Source organism: Hyposmocoma kahamanoa, unplaced genomic scaffold, assembly GCF_003589595.1.
Source record: "Hyposmocoma kahamanoa isolate Upper Pololo Valley unplaced genomic scaffold, ASM358959v1 138, whole genome shotgun sequence".
Lineage (NCBI taxonomy): Eukaryota > Metazoa > Arthropoda > Insecta > Lepidoptera > Cosmopterigidae > Hyposmocoma > Hyposmocoma kahamanoa.
In genome coordinates this window covers 4,367,945-4,389,058 of record NW_020653492.1, presented here as the reverse complement: position 1 = coordinate 4,389,058, position 21,114 = coordinate 4,367,945, and the positions used below count along the sequence as shown (strand labels likewise).

Sequence of the window (21,114 nt, the reverse complement as noted above, 5' to 3'; positions counted from 1 at the left end):
GCCTTCGGCACATGGTGAGAAGATGGAACACCGTCAGGTTTTAGTCGGTAGTAGTCCGACATAACCCTTCGCCTCTCCCGGGCGGAGGGTATCCATGAGGATTTCCTGACGTAAAAAAAAACTCTCGCGAGAACAACATAATACTTGAGATACTATACGAGATAATAAAAAATACCAATTAATGTTTGTTTATTGCCGCCATCCACAATTATTCAGAAAGTCTGGACACTATAAATATAAAACAATAGTTAAACTCGGATTTTATTTTATTCCCTTTCGATAGCGGGCGATTCTTTTTTTTTTGTTTTTTTCTACCACTGGCAACTACTGGGATATGTTAAATTCCATTTGTCGCTAGTGGCAACAACAGATCTTTTTATCCCATTTGTCACCACTTGGTAAACATATAGTTTTTTTCTCATTTGTCGTCAGTGGAAGACACCACTGGCTACAACTGAGATTTTGTTATCACGTTTGTCACTGCCTGGTGACATATGGGACTTTTTCCATTTGTCGCCAGTGGGAACAAAGCCAGTGGTGACAACTAGGAATAAGCCGACTTTTTTCAAATAAAAAAGTTATAATTATAATTGTATGTATCTACATGGTATTCAAAGGTATAACGGCTGTTTGGAGAAATGTCTTTACCTGAATTGGGCCCGTAATAAACAGCTCCAAAGCCTGGTATTACGAGGCGTATTGGGTTTGATATACTCAAGTCTTGAAATGCACTCCAAGCTCACCTGTAGTATAATAGACTATAATCTTCGGCATCTTGTACGATACCGTGTCGAGTGACTAAGTCCTTGCATTTGATTCACAACTGAAGCGCTAAACAACTTTTATTAATAAGCAATAATTTTGACAACTTGAAATAGAAAATCTCGAGTTCTTAGGTTTTCGCGATTTTTTCGCGACATAGGAAACGAAACTATATTTTCGGATTTAAATCGCGTATATTTGTTTTTTCAAACAAATCGACGTTTCGGGCCCTTTACAAGTCCCATGATCACAGTTGACTGAGGTGGTACAATCATCAACCAGTTATGTCTAATATTAATGCAAACCACCCTATTTTTTCACTATAGTTACAAAAGTTAATAATTAAAAACCTTATTTTTAAATTTACAAAGAAACATTCCAATTTACGCTACATTAAGTTTTACAAATTATTTTATTGAATGAATTTTTTATTAAGTTCAATTTATTACTAATCAATAATAGAAATTAGAATAAGTTAAAACATATTAATTAGTACTGCTGTCTTATGTCTGTTTGGGATTTTTCATCAGAGGAAATACAGGATCCCAAACTGGTGGTACGGAGAAACGATCTTTCCTGTTGAAATTAGGATGTTTTTTAATTTCAATGGCCTCTCGCAGCATCCTGGGTAGATAACCGACTTCTTTCGCAAGGACCTGGGGTTTGTCAAACTTCATTAAATGTGTAGGTTTATCCATGACATCCTCGCCAGACTGCAGACTTGTTTACGCGACGGTGTTTGACATCAGCTTTATCCGCTCACGCGATGCGCTCCTCCTACCGCAAAATGGCGGCTATTTGGTTTCGCAAATTAGAAAAGCATTCAGTTTAAATACAAGTTTTTATGAATAAAAATTATTATTCTGCATTGCTAAAGAAATACCCTCCGTGCTACCAACAAAAACATCTCAAATAAAATGCAGGAATACACCGCAAATCCTGCACTTGAAAAGCACTAATGACATTTTTGGTGTACTTGGATAAATATGATAATATTCCGTTTTAGTGGTTCTAACGTTTACCATGAAATTACTTCTTAAAGTATAATTTATAAACATTTATATTCAGAGTAAACTTAAAAAACGCTACTTACGGTATGTTTTCAATAAATAAACACCGAAATCATCAGCCCAAACAATACTCACACGATTGTCGTGACGTATTTTTGAAGTTGTTTATTTTTTTAAATGACAGACCCAGGCATTTAAAAACTTTATGGTTTGCTAGAGTAGTTACCGAAATAGCAATTAATTTTAGTTCTTTTACCTGTTATAACTTCGATATCCGATAAATCGGTATAAAATCATCACCGGCACCTCTAGGTGCGGTATGCGTCTACGGCTGCATGTATCGCGTGAGCAGATATGTATATGTTCTTTGACGCAAGTACAAATACTTCGCTTGGTTTGTCCAGTATAAGAGAGACCAGAGAGACGAGACAATCGTTGATGTGAAATAACTTTTTTTTTTTCACGAAATGAAAACGAATCGGATGCAGTGCACAAACACGCTAACTCTTCAAAACAGTACTACGGTGGCAGGTGGCAGTACTTTCATGGACGAACTCGTTCACAAGCAGTTCTATTGTTTGTTGCTTCAGCTTTTTTTTTGTTGGTGCAGCTGATCGGACACAACCTGAACTGTGAAAGGGAAGGAATATCTTCTGTATGTTTTCCAAACAAAACTATACGTGCACTTTCCGATAGCGGTTATGGGCAAGACATTTCCATTTATCACGGGTCAGGACAAATAAGCCAAACCATAGCCGGCGTCTCGGTCCGTAATGAGCGCCCATCGCTCACAGAAAACACCGACAAATATAAAGCATCCTTATGATTTATAGATGACGGTCAGATAAACAATTTTTACGGCATTTATTTATGTCCTTGTGTGAAATGAAGATGGAATAGGACACTTAACTTGAAATCATTTGGTGGTTTTTATTTGAGTAGAAATGCTTGTCCTATTGACATATACATTAAGAAGATGCCATTTGGTATTTCAGACGAATATAAAACATATTGTTTTGGTAACATAAGTACGTCGCTCATCACCTAGTAGCAGTAGAGCTCTTTGTGAAAAGGTTCGTCTAGGGTAGTACTGCTACCTTACCCATTTCTGCCGTCAAGCAGTAATGTCAGCGTTGTCTTGTCAACTTATATCTCAGGGTGACTGGGGCAGTGGTAGTGCCCCTCAGATGTTTGCAATTTAAAGCTCTGGGTGTACCTGTTATGAACAGGCGTGTAGCTTACCATCAGGTGCGCAACTTATTCGTCTCGTCACATGATGTTATGAAAAAGACCTCTAACACGTTGTTTGTTTTTATAATAGCAAGTGACGGGTAACGCCTGTCCATAGCAGGTATAGTGCCACGCAAAGCTTTAAATCGCAAAGATCTTAGGGGCATTGTCAACGCGCCCGTCACCCTGAGACAGAAGTGTACAATGTAATCTCACTAGCACCCTTACCCTCCCAAACATAAACGCAGTAATGCTCATATTACTGCTTGGCGGCAGAAATAGGTAAGATGGCAGTTCCTACTTCCCTGGACGACCTCTTTCACCAGGAGCTCTCCTGCTATTCCTTCTTCTTGTTGAGTCAATGCCAAAAACCAGTAGAAAATCTGTGTTATATTTGTTTGATCCAGTGAGCAGCCACCTCTATGCCCCCGGTACATGAGACTTGTCAACATATATCTCAGGTTGACGGGCGCAGTGGTAGTACCCCTAAGATCTTTGTGATTTGAAACTCTGAATGTCACTGCAACTGTTGTGGATAGCCGTGTCGCTTACAATCGGTATTTCTTAACGAAATGAAGCAAACAACAACAAACTAAGACGCACTTTGCCGAATCAAGGGCTTTGTAATAGTTCCAGATGATCGCAATTGCCTGAAACAAAAGTAACAAGTCTATTGTAGCAAACACTCGTTCAATACTTTCCAGTTTATTAATATTAACAAAGTTTCACGAGCTGTTATCTTTTTATTTTAATATAACTTCAAGGGACGGGACGAACATTGGTACACACCTGTCCATAACAGTTACATTGCCACACAGAGCTTTAAATTGCATTACCACTGAGTCACGACATAAGTTGACAAGTCTCACGTGCATGTAATTTCACCAGCACTCTTACCTTTTAAAGCCGGAACACAGTAATGCTGACATTACTGCTTGGCGGTAGAAATAGGTAAGGTGGCAGTACTACCTTGGACGAGCTCTTTCATAAGGAGCTCTACTGCTACTAAACATCTTTTGAACTTGTTCTTAGAATGCAACTTTACACGAGCTAGCTGTCTGTTGGTCGGCCATTCAAATACTGGTGACGTTTAGTAGGCGCTTTCAAATTGCGCGCTTGTAGAAGCGTTGCAGTGGCGCGGCCACAGAACAATAAACACCATGCTTAGTTTGTGTGGCATGTGTGCCAACAGTTGGCGAAGTTCAGCAAACTTCAATTCAGTCCGCCATTTTCGCTTTGTACGTTATGGTCGTGTCAATTATTTCGCGCAAAACCTCAAAAACTGTAGAAAAATGCCTTCGGAGCTACTTCGGAGTGCAAAAACGATGGTCGCTCTTGTTATATTATCCATGGTGCTGTTTCGTACCATCATGATGTCTTATTTTATTTATTTTGAATAAATTTTCAAACTACTGTATATCGCAATAAATTATTTTGATTTAATTTTTTACATGCGTAAATAATCAAGTCCAGCTATCTACGTTACCTAAACAAATCAATTGGTCAATATGAATTATAATGTTATACTTACTTAAACATAAAACTCGTGTTTTTAAAATATCTTAAAAGCTTTTTGTGCCTTTAGTCTACTCTTGCTTTTCGCTGTCAACACAATATTGTAAGCTTTTTTAACATAACATAGGCTTAAATGTTTTTCTAAACGATTTTAGAATTTATTATTATTATTTTAAAAAGTACAATGTTTTAACGTTTAAACGTTTTAAGCGTTTGAAATTTTATTAATAAGCAGGTTTTCCCATCTCTACGACTGTGGCGCTGCAACTGCACTTCGAAATATTGTATGAAAATTAGTAATGGCGCGGTTGTAGTGCAACAGTGATGTCACTGTAACTCCTATAGGCGTGTAATTTGAAGATGCACTTTCTTCATTAAGGCTAATTCGATCTCAACTATATATAATGAACTAGTAGATAGATTGAAGTCTATTTTGTCTATGGTATTATGAAAATGAGTGAAGGAATGTTCCTTCACTTATTTTGTGTTGAGCATGTATTTTGATGCATTGGTATTATTTATTATATCCATTTTTTTTTTGTAAATGACAATTTTTTTATTGTTGTTTGTTATCAATTAATTTTGATTGATTTTTATCTAATGATATTGAGAGTGGTTGTGTAACACCACGTACGAGATAGATAGTAACCTAGCCTTGCCGCTAGATGGCGTTGGGATCAAAACGGTACACGCTATCGAAGTGTTTACTAAATTACCATTTAAGCTGCAAAAGGAAATTGCTTTGTATCGAATCATAAGGCCTATGAGTGGTATTCCAGTACTTTCACCGGGTGGGATACTTAGATGAAACCTGATGGAGTCGTCTTTCTTGATCGTCGGCTGCCACTTCCACAAGGTGGGACGGTGAGCTAACATTGAGGATGAGCGCGATTATGTCTCCTATGTCGATCACACAACTACGTCAATAAAAGCCATTGCGCATTTGGAGTTTCAAGCGTCTTTCTTCACCCTTCCTCGCTTCGTACACTTATTACAGTAGGTCAATAACAAATGAGGTATTTTCAGTTATTTTTAATTTTATGACATTTGAAAGTACTTTTTGACGCTGTAAAGCTAAAATGTCGTAACGTGCATTTGGGAAATATTGCAGGAGGGCGATTTACAGTAACTTTTTTAAGAAAATAATTCATAACTCTAATTTTATTTGTTATTTGGAAAACTAGAAACTTTCAGCTTTTCCATATAACCAATTATAATTATGATTTTAAAAAAAGCTTTAAATCGATCTCATCTAATATTTTCCAAATGCACGTTAGACGTTTTACCTTTCCAGTGTCGTTTTGTTTGTCTCTCAAAAGAGTTAAATAAAAAGGAAACAAATACTGACAAATATAAATATATGTGACGAATTAACCAATAAAAGCCATAAGTTATGTCGCCGCGGGCTGATTGGTAATTTTATTAAGGGTAGTAAGGGAGTCAACACATCGGGAATCAGGTTGAGCCGGTTAGAAACAGCTTTATGTATTTAAGAAGTTGTGAATTTTGCGTCGCGGCGGTCTTTTTCATTTAGCTGATTTCAGAGCAGTATTTCTGGACCGTTGCTTGGCTCCAAGCACCGGAGCGGAGTAACACGTGTGGCGTTAGGACATCGTTTTACAGTGACGCGGATTGCTCCGTACGGAACCCGCACCGCGTGAACTCCGCACAAGCCACCCGTGCGTTCATTTGGTGAAATTACAGGCACATGGGACTTGTCAACGTATGTCTCAGGGTGACGGGCGCAGTGGCAGTGCCCCTCAGATCTTTGCGATTTGAAGCTCTGAGTGGCACTGCAACTGTTATGGACAGGCGTGCAGCTTACCATCAGGCACGCGGCTTGTTCGTCCCGTCACTTGATATTATAAAATTGAGGAATTGTCTATGTACCTATGACGGCCTTAAGGTGAAGTCAAAGAAAAAAAAATGTAATTGAAAAAACAATCAAATTATTTATTTTGGTTGGTAACCATAGAATACATATATAAAATTACCTATAATAACATTGATTTACATATGAATAAAATATCAGTTATTATCTAAAAAAACCTTTTTATGTTAATAATTTTGTCGTTTGTATTTACAAAAGCAAGCCACATACAAAGATGTCACACATTGAAGTTGACAATATTCTGAAGAAACAATAAATATTGGCTTGAAATCTTTCGATCACACTAAAGGCGGAACCGCACTATGCGGAACTGCTGTCAAGACGTGTTGTTAAGACATTTTTAAAATTTTTATACATTAAAACATTGACTTACAATTATATGGACGTCGGGTCCGCGTTAAAGTGTCCGAACTTATAGGGCGTTAAAATCGTATACAGAGCGTCATTCACGCTTTAGTCTTCGTTTGTTCGACTGACAGCGAAGCAAGCAAAGTTAGACAGTACTGCGATGACATTACAATTTCAATTCAAGCTTTTTCATATTCCTTTACATGTCACTACGTTTAAATAGGTTGACTTGGGACATTTTTTTCGTGGTTTTTGTATTAGACCCGTCGTCCATTTATTTGTAAGTCAATACATTAAAAGCTAATTATTCCGCTGTACCTGACGTTAAATGAAAAGTTGATATGGATCCTATTAACAATTACTGCTCGGACCTCATCTACCTGCCTACAAGAAGCCTCTACACGCCTGGCCATGAAAACCATAATGCATTACGCTATAGTGACGCTGCGCGACGCAACACTGCACTATCATATAACACGGTCAAGTCACGTTTGGAAGAGCATATTTGACATACCTGGGGGGTGTTACAGTTACGATATCATAGCGATTTAATCGTTGAACTGCTTTTTCGTATTCACGTGTGACTGAACGTCAACGAGTCCCATTTTAAAGTCGTTCGATCCAAATGTCGTTGAAGCGTATTGTATAACTCTAGCCAAATTCGATGTAGAATAAATGTCAACAAACAAAAACGTATGATTTTTAGGGTTTTCATCTCAAGACTCTTTCACAGTTACTATACAATTTCAATAATTTCCTACGAAATTCAACTAGATTGTGGATAATACTAAATCTTGAAGCCATGTTTATAATGAATATTATTCAACAGAAGTTTCAAATCATCTAAACATGACCAGTAATTAATTATTTGTAAAACTGTGTCATCCCTAGTGACTTTTTGATTTGAAGTGAGAGATTGCAAACATTCGATTTATAGTGGTAATTCAAGTTCAGAATCGGAAATAGATGCTGGATGATTTTAAATGTGGTAAATTAATATCAAATAAAATCTTACAATTTTGTTGCTTTTCATCTACCATTACCTACCATCTAGCAGTAAATATTAATAGGACGCAAAGACTTATTTTTATTCCTAAATCATACGTATCAATAGGTATTTTGTAAATTTTATAATAATTGTCTAGGTAAGTATTACTTCTACATAACTCAATTACTTACTTACCTATATAAATTCCAATTAAGGGAGCAGGCCGTGGGCAGAGCAAGCCTTAATAATGAGCATTGAAAAAAATGTTCTTTTCCTATGGGATCATTGGTTGCCTAGCAACGTTTTGTTATTAAACATTCTACATCGAATTTGGCTAGAGTATTAGTATATGAATCGAACTCAAATAGACTCTAAACGACAAGTCGTTCGTAATCTGCTAAAATTTTGACAGTTCTTTCAATAAACTTTGGACGACTAAATGTCAATTTCACAATCCAAGATGTCGCTCATTAGTCGTTACGTTTCGGTTCTACTCATATCAACGTTCGTTCAGGTGATACGTGAATACCCATTTTGGATAGGACTTCGATCGAACGACTACGTAACTTCAACAATATTTTGATATTTTGAGCGCACTACTGAAGTCTCAACCAATCACAGAGAAGAACTCGTTTCCGCTGCGAGCTTGCATAGAATAGATATTTATGTTTTCAACGATAGAGTTACCACAGCGAGAGGGTTACTCGGCGATTTTTTGTTTAATAATAATAATAACGTACACACTCAACATAGCCCCGCACTAGGGAAACCCTGTGTGGCCGGTGCCATGGACACACATAGAAAACCACAAATTACACCTTAACTCACGAGAGATATAAATGTAGGCCATACAAATATTTCTTCTATAACCTGAGAATTCTGCGTGGCAGTAAGGCATGGCAACCGTTCGGCTTCGGAGGCAGTCATTTTTGTTTTGCAGTTAATTGTTTGTTTAGTTGTGCTACGATGTTTATGTTATATTATATCTAAAAGTGTAAACTAAATTGATCTACTTCATTGTTTATACCATGAATAAAGAAAATAAAATAATTGCTCTTGTATTTGATGAACCAGATCAGCCATGTCATGTCACATGAACAATGAGTAAACGAATTACCAGTATTTTATAGATAAAGCACTTTTTTTTTTAGATAAAGCACCTACCGTAGGACCAACATAATAATAAAAAATCTTTTTAAAGCAAAGTGGGACTAAATAAAAATCGAAATCAATTATGAAAAGGTAATATTCTGCGAGCTTAACGTTATACATGGGAACATAATATGTTTCAAATATGTACTTTATTTGGTAACTTAACGGTTTTTATTTGTTAAAATAGTTTTCTTCAGATTGTGGTCAACTCACAATTTTGGCAGAGTAACGAAAGTTGTTCTCGTATTTTCTAGCGGTGGTTTAATATAAAAAGAAAAATAATATAAACCTATAAAGATATCACCATTAAGCCCATACATAGCCCATGTTTCGTAAAACGACGCATTCATTATGTGCGTATACCTTACAAACAGCCATCGAGTATATAACCAGAAATAGAGACGAAGTAAGGGCCATATATTCCTGGTAACACATTAGCGATACAGCTCTTATAAATATCAACTCCCGTTTGCACTGAAATATAGACAGGCCAACTACTGACCTGTGTGTACGTCTCCGTATATTTAAAAAAATATTCTGTATTTATTGTAATAAAGATAATATCTCTAACAATGCCGTGCTGTTCTATTCGGTGGTGTGGGAAAAACAGCAAAACATCTAATTACAAAAGAAACGGAATCACATTTCATCGGGAATTAAATATTAAATACGTAATTTTGGAATTTTCGTCCATTATAGCAAAGCTCAAGTTAACTGGTCGATTTGAAGTGAAACAGTTGACGACACCCGTCAATTGTTTCGAACTCGGGCTGGCCAATCGGAGCACAGTTGTCACAGAATTGATATGGGAGAATAGTTTGAAACAAATTAAATGACATTTCGCCTTTATTTCTGGTTATATACTCGATGCAAACAGCACATTTCGCAGGTCAACATCAAGTGTGCGTGAACCCTAAGTGTACAACGATGTATTTTTCGTTACTCAAACCAAAATCTCCTACTACTTATACAAAAAAAATATATACAACGTTATATAGAACAAGTGTAATCGTAACAAGACGATTCTTGTTGTCTCCTTTCTTCGTTTGAAATGCGGATGTTGGAGGAAGAAGCCACTGTGTCCCACAGGCCTGGCGTTTCGATGATCTACGGGAAAAATGAAGTAGTTTGAAGCGTTGACTTGATTTTGCCGTTTGATATATTGAGACAAAATTAAGATTTTATAGAATTATTTCCAGGCAATAATGTTAATAAAAAACCATCACATAGGTTGCTCCGATTCCAAAGTAATTAAGTGTTATGGAAATCAGAAACGACTGTACCACAAACACCCCGATCCGAGACAATATAGATAAGTTAGTTTCCTACATAGGCCCGGCCAGGGATCCAACCCGGGACCTCAGAGATGGCCAAACCATGAAAACCGACGTGCAAGCCACTCAACCACGGAGATCGTCAACATTATTGAGCTTAGAGAATTAGTTTGTTATTTTTAGTGACACGAAGATTTGCCGTTGACTAGGATATGGGGGGGAACTAGAAAAAGGGGGGTTTACCTTTTGAACAAGTTCTTCAAAAGCCAAGGTGATGCCTTCCTGTGTCTTGGCGCTGCTCTCTATGAAGAGCATTCTGTGTTTCTGCGCAAATGCCTGTCCAGTTTCTCTTGCCACTGCTCGAGGCTAATAAAAAAGAACAAAATATAGACCATGTGGTATAACTATTTATACATACTTTTTATACATAATATTCTCCTTCATGATTATTATAAGCTATGTTGCCTTCGGCATGGTGCAGTAGTCTGCCGACGGCGGCTGAAAACCCGATGTAAATACGCCCACTTATCACCTAACCAAGACTACGACCTTTGTTATCATTTTGCAATTATTATAAACAATAACAAAGGTTCCTTGCTATAAAATGCAGAAAATTGTTATCGCTTGTTGACAGTGCATTAAAAATTTATTTAAGAAAATACTACACTCTAAACTTGAAAAAATTTAACATTCATTGCAATTATGACAAGTTAGCACAGACACTTCACATATTTATTTTTAATTTGAAATGAGCTTTTCGGTGAATGAAAACATGGGATGAACCTGCACATCGAAGAAGGTTCACAACCTTCAGAAAAAGTGTGAAATCCGGATAGGATAGGGACTATGGGCGAAACCCTCGCCTGAGATGAGACCGGTGTCCAGCAGAGGGACGTATAAATGGGTTGATGTTGACTTTATATGATATTAGATGCAATAACAGCGATGGAAATACAAATTAATAATAAAACACCATGGTCTCCATGATAAAAAAAATAATAATAACAAACACACTCAACAAAGCCCTGCACTAGGGAAACCCTGTGTTGCGGGTGCCATGGACACATAGACAACCACAAATTACACCCAAACTCACGAGAGAAATAAACGTAGGCCATACAAATATTTCTCCCGGCCCGGGATAATTGAACCTGGGATGTTAACCGTTCGCTCACGGAGGCAATTGGTGATGAGTCTCAGCTATAGAAGATTATAAAGTACAACGTCCTTAATTACGAGCATACTGATATATACAATTGGATAACTGCAAGTGTTCTTACCTTATCAATCTTATTGCCAACAACTAAACAGACAATATTTTGCTTAGTAGAGTACACTTGCAGTTCCTCCACCCACTCATTCAGTTTCTGTAGTGTCTTTGGTTCGGATACATCATAGACAAGTATAGCGCCATGTGCATCTCTGAAACAAGTTCGTTATTTTTTTATTTTTTTTAAGTACAGTTTTAACGGCTTTGGCATAATGCCATACAGCCTATTCTTCATTTTCTTTTCTTCATTTTGGTTTCACTTTGTAAATTATGTTTCTGTAAATATGGCCGCCACAAAGAGGATAGGCAATTTGAGGCGGCGTGCTTGGATTGACTCGGGATTCCTTAAAACGGGCCGATACGGGTATTCTAGTTTGAGATTCGTATAATTTCGGGTTTTAATCTTCGATTAAGGCACAATAACACTATCCTATTCCACTTTAAACTAGATTTCACAAAATAATTGAAAGTCAAAATAAAAACGACACTTTTCCCTCCAAAAGGTCCAGAGCGAATCCCAAGTTCGTTATGATATGATAACTGACTGATCAGGTTTTTTCTTTTTTTTAATAATATCAAGTGCTGCGCCAAGTGATACGAACAAGTCATGTCTGATGGTAAGCTACACGCCTGTCCATAACAATTGCAGTGTCCTCAGGGATTTAAATCACAAAGATCTGGGCACTGTCACTGCGCCCGTCACCTTTGCCCTTCAAAACCGGAACACAGTAATGCTGACTGCTTGGCGGCAGAAATAGGTAAGGTGGCAGTACTTCCCTGGACGAACTCTTTCACAAGAAGCTCTACTGCTACTAAAGAAGTGGTCACATTTTGTGTCAGTAATTAAATTAAGCGGTGGTAGCCCTGTGGAAGAATGTTTGCTTCTAAATTGGAACGTAGACAGTTCGAATCTCTGTGGCGGTATGTAAGTACTTATGATTTTAATTTCTAACATTGCCTATCGCTAAGGGTAAAGGAAAAAACTTGTGACGAAACCTGCACTTCGGAAAGTGTGGTGTCCCCATAGATTATTTATCTATGAGTGTCCCCAGTTCACATTAGGCCTGTTGGTTATTGCCTATAGAGGAATGGCCTAATTATACTCCATCCAACCTTTTATTTCACTTTAGACATATGCATTCCTCTGAAGTTCCGCAATTATTGACGTACAGCCACAGCCAAAAAAATGCAGTCCAGGAATAGACTCTTTTATTTTTTATTTTTAGTGAAACTACGTGCTCTGTAGCTCCGATATTTATCGACCCAACAGATTATGTTAAGAACATTACTCAAGTTGATAAATTTTAGTCCTGTGTAATAAATTATAATGAAATGAAATAAATTAGAAATAATTATAATAAATTCTTATTGTTTATTATAATGAATCGTGAGATTCTTCTCCATATGAACGGGAATCATCACTTGAATCCTCGTTAACATTAGTCATTAATTCTTGAGTACACAAATTGTCAAACGCAACATCACATTCCAATCAGACAATATCTTCTTTTTAGAACCTGCTCACATTCTCGATTAAAACTTTTTCATAAATAAAATCGAATGTTATAAAAATCGAATCGGAAACGCATTAGGACATCACTAATGCTTAGAATTGTAGCTGTCAAAACTTAAATAAATGGTTGGACAGAGTATAAAAGTATGAAAGTGACACTAACCCAAGCCCAGTGGCCACCATTAAGGAAATAGAATATTCTCTGTAAATTTATTCATAAGAATCATATTCAATTATACAATACAATACAAAATGCTTTATTTCTCTCAAAAAGGTTAACAAAATGCAGATTTGTTACATTTCATGTTGAATATGAAGCACCTTAGTGAGAGCTGGAGTCTGTACTAGGTTGGGGACCTGTGTTACAGATCACCAGGCTCACACCCTTTTGACAAGTTTACCAGAAAAGTAACACTAATAAAATTTAACAAAAATAATGAAAATCAAAGAGTAAAATAAAATTGACAGCTAATTAGAAAATAAAACAAATAGAAAAAATAGAAAATCTCTGTGAGTGTGTGTTTGGGTGCGTGTGTTTATGTGCGTGTACGTGTGTGTGTGTGTGTGTGTGTGTGCGCGCGCGCGTTGGGGTGTTTATATGTGTAATATTACTTATTTTAGTATAGTTAATAGTTTTTCAGTCGAGTCATAATTATTGTGTGTGATCAGCCAGTCAGTAATAATTTTAAAAGAATACTGTATATCTTATTATATAAATTGTGAATATTGTTCGTATATTAACACTATATTAGTACTTAAAAATTATACATTGTTACTAACAATTTGTGTTGTCTAATTTGTGCTGTCTCTTTTGTTCTAGGGATCAACTTATGCAAAAATGTCTTCGACAGTCCCTCTGACTCACCGAACATACTTTCGTTAAACACTTCCTCCATGATGTTTATGAAACCAACACATAACTTACACTGGTAGAATTGAGACAATATACTTGGTACTTGGTGCAATGGGCTGGTATCCGCAACTCGACGACAAAGCGCCTATTTTACGTGTGGTTGAGACAATATATTAGTGTCACAAGCCATTCATTAAGAATAAAAATGAAATAGAATAGAATAGAGTATAAAAGTAAAAATCTCATTTGAAGATATTTTTCTAAGCATTTATGATTTAATACCTGGAATCGACATATTATATTTTGTTATAAAATCAAGCACAAAACATTTCCAGTTTACGATAAAGATAATGATAAATATCAAAAAGTACTAGATCTTGTGCCAAAGTAATATTTCTGATACAGAAAAATACTTACCATAATAAGAAATAATGCTATTACAAAAATTTTAAATATTTGCCGGAGAAGTTGCTTAGCTACAAATCTCTACAGCTACAACTGTGGCAAATAGAAATAATAATATGTTCTCCAAATTCAGAGATTATGATAAATCTAAATTGTTGTATGAAGACAATGTTTACTGTACAATTTCAAATACATTACTTTGATACTGATCCTGGTTTTTTTTGTACATAATTCGGTCTTTCTTCCCACTGACCTGTAAAAACTGGAAGTCAATGTTCTATACCGCTCCTGCCCCGCAGTGTCCCAGATGCCAAGCTTGACTTTGACCCCGTTCACCTCCATCACTTTGCATTTATAATCCACACCAATAGTGGCTGGGAATTGAGCATTGTAATCACCGGTTGTGAATGCTAGGATTATGCTGGAAATTACATTACACAATGTAGCGCATTCATTCTTATAAAAGTATAATTAACGAAATACCTTGGAGCTCAGAGTTCACTTCCTAACATTTCTGATGCCGCTACAGTAGAGTGAGTAAGATCAATGTGAAACCACTATGTGGACATTTACATACAAGCGTAGTGACCGTTATTAATTACCTATCTATAGATCATGTTATTCTGGTTGTTGCTTATTGTGCTAATATACTTTGTATCACGTTTTATGTTTAGTATATTGCAATAGGTTATCTATCAGACAAACATTATAAGGCTAAGGCCAACAGTGCTCAAATACTGTAGAGAAATTTGGCACTTGACAGGAAAGTCATTAAAATGCTGACCATAGCTGTGATAAAGTGACAAATTGAAGTTACAGAGCTTAGAGAAAGCAATGAATGTAGATTCTGGCATGAGGCAGGTTAATCTTCTTTGCATGTCCTTATCCAATGCTGCCTCTTGATGAACACATGATATTCAATAGTGGAAAGGTATATGCCTCGACCAGAGGAGATTAAAATGGTCAAAGCAAGAATCCTTCCGTGCTTTAATATTGTTGGCCTTAGCTCCGAATTGTAATCATCAAATATCAAAAATTAAAAGGACATCTGATGTCCTGCAAAGCAGTAGTAGACCTTTCAAAAGTTAGGTTATCATATTGTATAATATGGGACACCTGTTTTATACTAAATGGCCCAACTGCATATTCAATATATTCTTCTTCTTTTAAATATTATAGCCCCATCGAAATAACTGATTATTTCACCAGTGTCAAATAAAAATGACTATGAACAGTAGCTTTGTAAACATAATATAAAAATTATGGCAGACGACGCCATTAGCAAGGCCGATGTCTCCCATAGTCATAATTGATATATATCATGTATATATCCTTGGGGGTAATGGAATTACATGTGACTAACAATTGATTAAGTCTCCATTTTGGTAATTTACTCGACAAACCAAATCGGCGTAAATGTTGTGGCAACCAAATTGGCATGATTTACGGGAGTCTATTGTTATCAATCCGTAGACAATATAAATTAATGTTTACTGTACCATTGAAATAACAAAGTAATAGTGTTAAATCCCTTTCCTGTGAAATTTGGTTTGGTACGCACTTTTCACCAATACTACATATGCAGATTTGCACTATCTCCGATGACATTACATTAGACAAGATTACACACATTGCTCCGATCCCAAAGTAAGTAACTCAAGCACTTGTGTCATCGAAATGGGAAACAAAGATGGTACTACAAACACCCACACTCGAGACGATTTAGAACCAGGGTTCTCAGGGACGGAAACACCATGAAAACTGGTGAGTAAGTCTCTCAACCACTGAGGTGGCCACATATATTTTTTTTGTTCATGGCCTTGGAGTCACATCCTTCAGTCAACATATTACTAACATTTTGACAGAAGGACTTGAATACATATTCAAGAAATAAATTTTTTTAACATAGAAAGATATTAAAACGGTAATAGTAACAGCATAATATTACAAATTAATTAAATTTCTTCTACCATATTTGTTTAAAAAATATACAGTCAAATGTTTATGTTTACAATATTATGTAAAAAGCTATAAAAATAACAAAGGTTACTACAAAAACTCATTGTTTATAACCTTAACAACAAGGTCATTTTTTCTAACAAGGAATTTATATCATCTTATACAAGCAAAATAATAAATCGTAGCCTTCGTCTAACCAAGTCAAGGCAGTTTGATGAACAATGTTCTGAATCTGTTTAGTTACTCATTTTTACAGTTAAATATGAATTTCACGCAAGAAATGAGGCATCAAATGTTTATATTGCAATGTTAAACGAAAAAAACGATGATTCATGCTGTATTAGTGGATAATAAGGTATAAGCGCGCAGAAATAAGGCACAGGATAAGTTACGTTTTAAGTACTAAAATACTTACCTAGACTTGCCCACACCACTTTCTCCGATTACTAAAATCTTCAATGTAGTCACGTAATCCATTTTAATCACTTTAAGGCGTAAATCAACACAGTTTTTGATAACGATAAACTTTAAAATTGGTTTGATGTTAGGCAACCCCGGAAGTGACCGCTATTTTCTAGAAAGCACCTTATGAACGCACAAATTATGTCTGAAGGGTAAAAATGATTTAAATGTTGTAATATATTAATGTGTTTTTATTGCTTTTGTAATGAAATACGCGATAAAATAAGGCAAAACAAATCTGACAATGACGTTTTGCGTCTTTAGTGTTTTTGACGTTAGGCTACGTTTCGTTTCAAGCAAAAAACGTTTTGATTTCAATGCTTAAATACGCGTATTTTTTTAAATATTTTATTTTGGTACAATATTTTTCTTTTTTTAAACCGATTTCAAAAAGGAGGTTCTCAATTCGACTGTATGTTTTTTTTTGTATGTATGTTACGCGATAACTCCGGTATTTGTGAACCGATTTTGATGATTCTTTTTTGTTGGCAAGAGAGTATCTCCATAGTGGTCCCATTTAATTTTGAAGAAAATCATTCAACTCCAAGGCTGGCTGTTCACGCATGAAGATTCATTTTTATAAATAACGCCAAAATTTTATTTGGAGCAATTATTTTAATGGTTGATTTTGCTATTCTCGAATTCAAGGCGTTTTTCTCTGAAAATACTTTGGAGTAGTGAGAACCGATTTTTCTTATCTCCTGTGTCAAGTTCCGTATAGTGGCGAACCGACTCAACCGATTTCAATAAAACTTGTCAAATAGATGTAATTTCACGTCGTGAGGTCGATTTTTTTAGTAGGTACTCCGTACTGAGATTATTGTATTATTTTATTGATTATCATAATGTTTTCACTAGCATGATTTTATTCATATTATATTTTTGTTTACTGCACTAATTTGTCGTTATTGTTGATACAAAGAACAAATAACACACAAAAAAAAATTATTTCGATCTAACGAGACTCAAACCAGCGTCTGTTGTCACACCGGTGCCAACGCTCTTACCTACAGAACTACAGACCAAGTCACCAGATCTTACGAATTTGTTTACTAAGTTTTAATTTGTCTGCAATAAGCAGATTTTTGTATAAGATTTAAACGATTTTTTGTCGTTGATGCAAGCTGTATTAAAAAATAAAAAATGTCAAAAAAGACGCAATAGGGAAAAATTAACGCATCCATGTACTAGATTTTACTGTGTATATTACGCGATTATTTTTTTTGTTGGATAGAGGGTAGGTACATCAGTACTGCCGTCTGCTAACTAAAATTCGGATAAATGCATTGACTTACAATTATATGGACGTCGGGTCCGCGCTAAAAAGTGTCCGCACTTGTAAGGCGCTAAAATCGTATACAGAGCGCGACACTCCGCTTTAGTCTTCATTTGTTCTACGGACAGCGCGATACTGCGATGACATAACAATTTAAATTTCGAATAGGTTGACTTGGGACATTTTTTTCGTGGTTTTTGTATTAGACCCGTCGTCCATTTATTTGTAAGTCAATGGATAAATGACATAATATTTTTTTGAGATATCATAAAAAACCATAACCCAGTTTTAGAATATTCAAATTGTTTAATGATATTTCAGTTATGCATCGTTAGGGTAAGTTCCTGTAAGTCGAAGTTTTTAAAAGAGAATTTTGTGATATACTTTTTGCTATTTAGAACGGTTATTTGATCATTTGTCACGTAGCCGCGTTTTAATTAGTAGTAGACGGCAGAGTAGTGGTTCCATTTCAATTTGAAGAAAAAATATTCCACCTCTAAGGTTTGCAAACTAGGAGGTGAATCAGGTTTCAATGAAATTGGCAAATAGATTCCACGAACTTGTGGGGTCGGTTGTTTAGTTGTCTGTACTGAGATTAAATATAATAACTTTCAGTGGGTGGATTGCGGGACGCGAGGGGCGGTTCCCCTCATACTTCACCTCCTAAAATCCAGGCTCGTGTCCAAATATGTACCTCGCCTTAAATGAAATTAGTTGGTTTCAGTTCTATTGCTTAATTATTCAAAATAATAACTAAGATTACTTTTAAAGGTTACAGGTCTATCGAAAAGTTCAACTGCGTGGTTTCGACGGTGTTATTCTACTAAAAATAATTAGCTATTTTCTTAAAGACTCGATTCTATTCTAAGTTGTAAGAAGAATTCTATTCTATGTTATGTAGAGTCGAATGTCTGTCGAAAGTCATGTTTGTCGCCTATAGTATATCATCTCTATTTTCCCATCATTAAGGTACATATTTGTGTTATGTAAATATGGAAACAGGCGTCGACGCGCGTCGACCCTCGGATGCAACCGAGCGGCTTCGTCGTCGTCACTTGAGCGCAGTGAGTCGTCAGACGCCGACCACAGGCGTTGTAGTTGAAAAACAGGAAGCGACGCGACGCTTCAACTCTGCGCCAGTGTGAGTTCAGCCTAAGACCAACATAAAATTGACATGGTTGTAGGAAGAAAATGGAAGCGCTGAAATTACGGTGCTCAATTTTCAGCCGGTGTAGCGCTACATTTTTTAATACTGAACTCAGTAATGTTTTGTTGTTATTTACGAGATTATATTAATATTTTTTCAAAGGAATATTTTCAATTCTCTATCCAGGCGTTGTTTCCAACTGGTATTTTATTCAAAAGTTACTTTATTTCTCTTTTCTAACTTCCACAACTTGTGGAGCGGTAAAGTTTGTAAAATATATTTTTGAAATGAATTTATAGTTTTGATATTTTTCCGTTTGCGGTGAAATTAAACTTTGTAACAACGAGGAACTGAAAGAAAACTTAGAACTGACAGGCGCTGCAGTGAAAAAAATCCGGTTTTACCGTTTGTTTATACTTTTTATTTATTAATTAGTTTCAAATTCGACGACATTGGTACCATACTTAGTTAGAGTAAATGATGTAATTTATTTATTTGTTTGCATCGGTACGTAGAGATGTAATTTGTTTCGCATAGCTGCAAATTAATATATTTTTTATGATTATTTTAGTGACGCAACAAGTGACAAGTCGTGGTCCTGGTGTTAAGTAACATGTATACTCCGTTCAACCCTTCCAACTACTAAATTAACTTTTAACAGCTCAAATTCTAATCAATTACTGATATCCTAATACGTTTCCGATTCGATTAACAATCGATTTTATTTATGAATAAGATCTAATCGTGAATGTGAGCCGGTTCAAAAAAGAAGATATTGTCTGACTGGGATCGTGATGTTGCGTTTGACAATTTGTGTACTCAAGAATTAACAAATAATGTTATTGAGGGTTCAAGTGATGATTCCCGTTCATATGGAGAAGAATCCGGCAATTCATTACAATAAACAGTAAGAATCCATTATAATTATTTAATTTCATTATAATTTATTATACAGATACAAAAATTGATCTACTTGAATAACAACAGACAGCCAACAGATTATGTGACGAAGATAATCTTGCTATATAATCTGTTGACTCGATAAATATCGCTGCTAAAGAGCAAGTCGCTTCACTAAAATAAAAAAAAGAGTCCAGGAAGTATTGCATTTTTGTATCTGTTGCCGACGCAAACCGGAGTGAGTCGAAGTTAGCCGACGACGGCGGGGTGGGGCCGCGGGGGGCGCATATGGCCGTCTAGTAGGAGAGACCCAATTGGGAGCTTCACTCGAACAAACGTTATTTTTTACTTCATAAATTCTTTCACAAATTTGTATAGTTTTTAAAGTGACAAATTACTCTGATTGAAGTTCATAGTGCATAATTTTACCATCTTTTATTGGGCTAAAACATTGACTTACAAATAAATGGACGACGGGTCTAATACAAAAACCACGAAAAAAATGTCCCAAGTCAACCTATTCGAAATTTAAATTGTTATGTCATTGCAGTATCGCGCTGTCCGTAGAACAAATGAAGACTAAAGCGGAGTGTCGCGCTCTGTATACGATTTTAGCGCCTTACAAGTGCGGACACTTTTTAGCGCGGACCCGACGTCCATAAATTGTAAGTCAATGGGCTAAAACCTTAGAATAATAACGCATAGAATGATAGTTTCATATCAAACGAACTGTCACAAGAGAGGCAAAAATCAAATTCATGTAGGCTAGTTTTAGTAGTAGGTTCATTTTGGGTTTTAGTGAATATTTATATAAAAATACAAGTTGAAACGCGTTACTTCCTTGTGGAATGTGATGTTAGTATCTATTTTATGTTTGTCTGACGTATTTTTACACTCATTTATCGCACATTTCGTCATTTTTAGCTAAAATTCTTGATCTGTTCGCGGTGCAAGATGACCTTGAGCACTGAAGGCCCGCCCGCTCGTGTAGGCCCATTGGGGGCGCTTCAATTTGCCTCACTTAGCGTGTGCGGACTAGGTTTCTATGCGTTATTATTCTAAGGCTAAAACCCACAAAAGCTGCAGTGTCTATGGTTGTATGTCAATAATTACAGAACTTCAGAGGCATGCATTATGTCAAAAGTTAAATAGATGGTTG

The 21,114-nt window shown here is 36.0% G+C and overlaps 1 protein-coding gene across 1 annotated transcript; it reads right to left on the bottom strand.

The window, feature by feature from the left end:
• Positions 1-9,570: 9,570 nt before the first annotated feature.
• LOC113240450 (ras-related protein Rab-18) lies at positions 9,571-16,807 on the bottom strand. Its single transcript, XM_026477762.1, has 5 exons — positions 16,586-16,807; positions 14,465-14,632; positions 11,451-11,592; positions 10,414-10,536; positions 9,571-10,003 (listed from the first exon to the last, which is right to left on the bottom strand). The coding sequence occupies exons 1-5, from the start codon at positions 16,645-16,647 to the stop codon at positions 9,887-9,889; spliced, it is 612 nt and encodes a 203-aa protein (XP_026333547.1). The 5' UTR covers positions 16,648-16,807; the 3' UTR covers positions 9,571-9,886.
• Positions 16,808-21,114: the final 4,307 nt, after the last annotated feature.

Excerpts from the sequence above, each read along its gene's own strand:
- LOC113240450 (XM_026477762.1), bottom strand. The coding sequence starts at position 16,647 with ATGGATTACGTGACTACATTGAAGATTTTAGTAATCGGAGAAAGTGGT. Across the intron at positions 14,633-16,585 it reads AGTGGTGTGGGCAAGTCTAG|CATAATCCTAGCATTCACAA; the intron begins GTAAGTATTTTA and ends TGTAATTTCCAG. Across the intron at positions 10,004-10,413 it reads TTGAAGAACTTGTTCAAAAG|ATCATCGAAACGCCAGGCCT; the intron begins GTAAACCCCCCT and ends TTTTTCCCGTAG.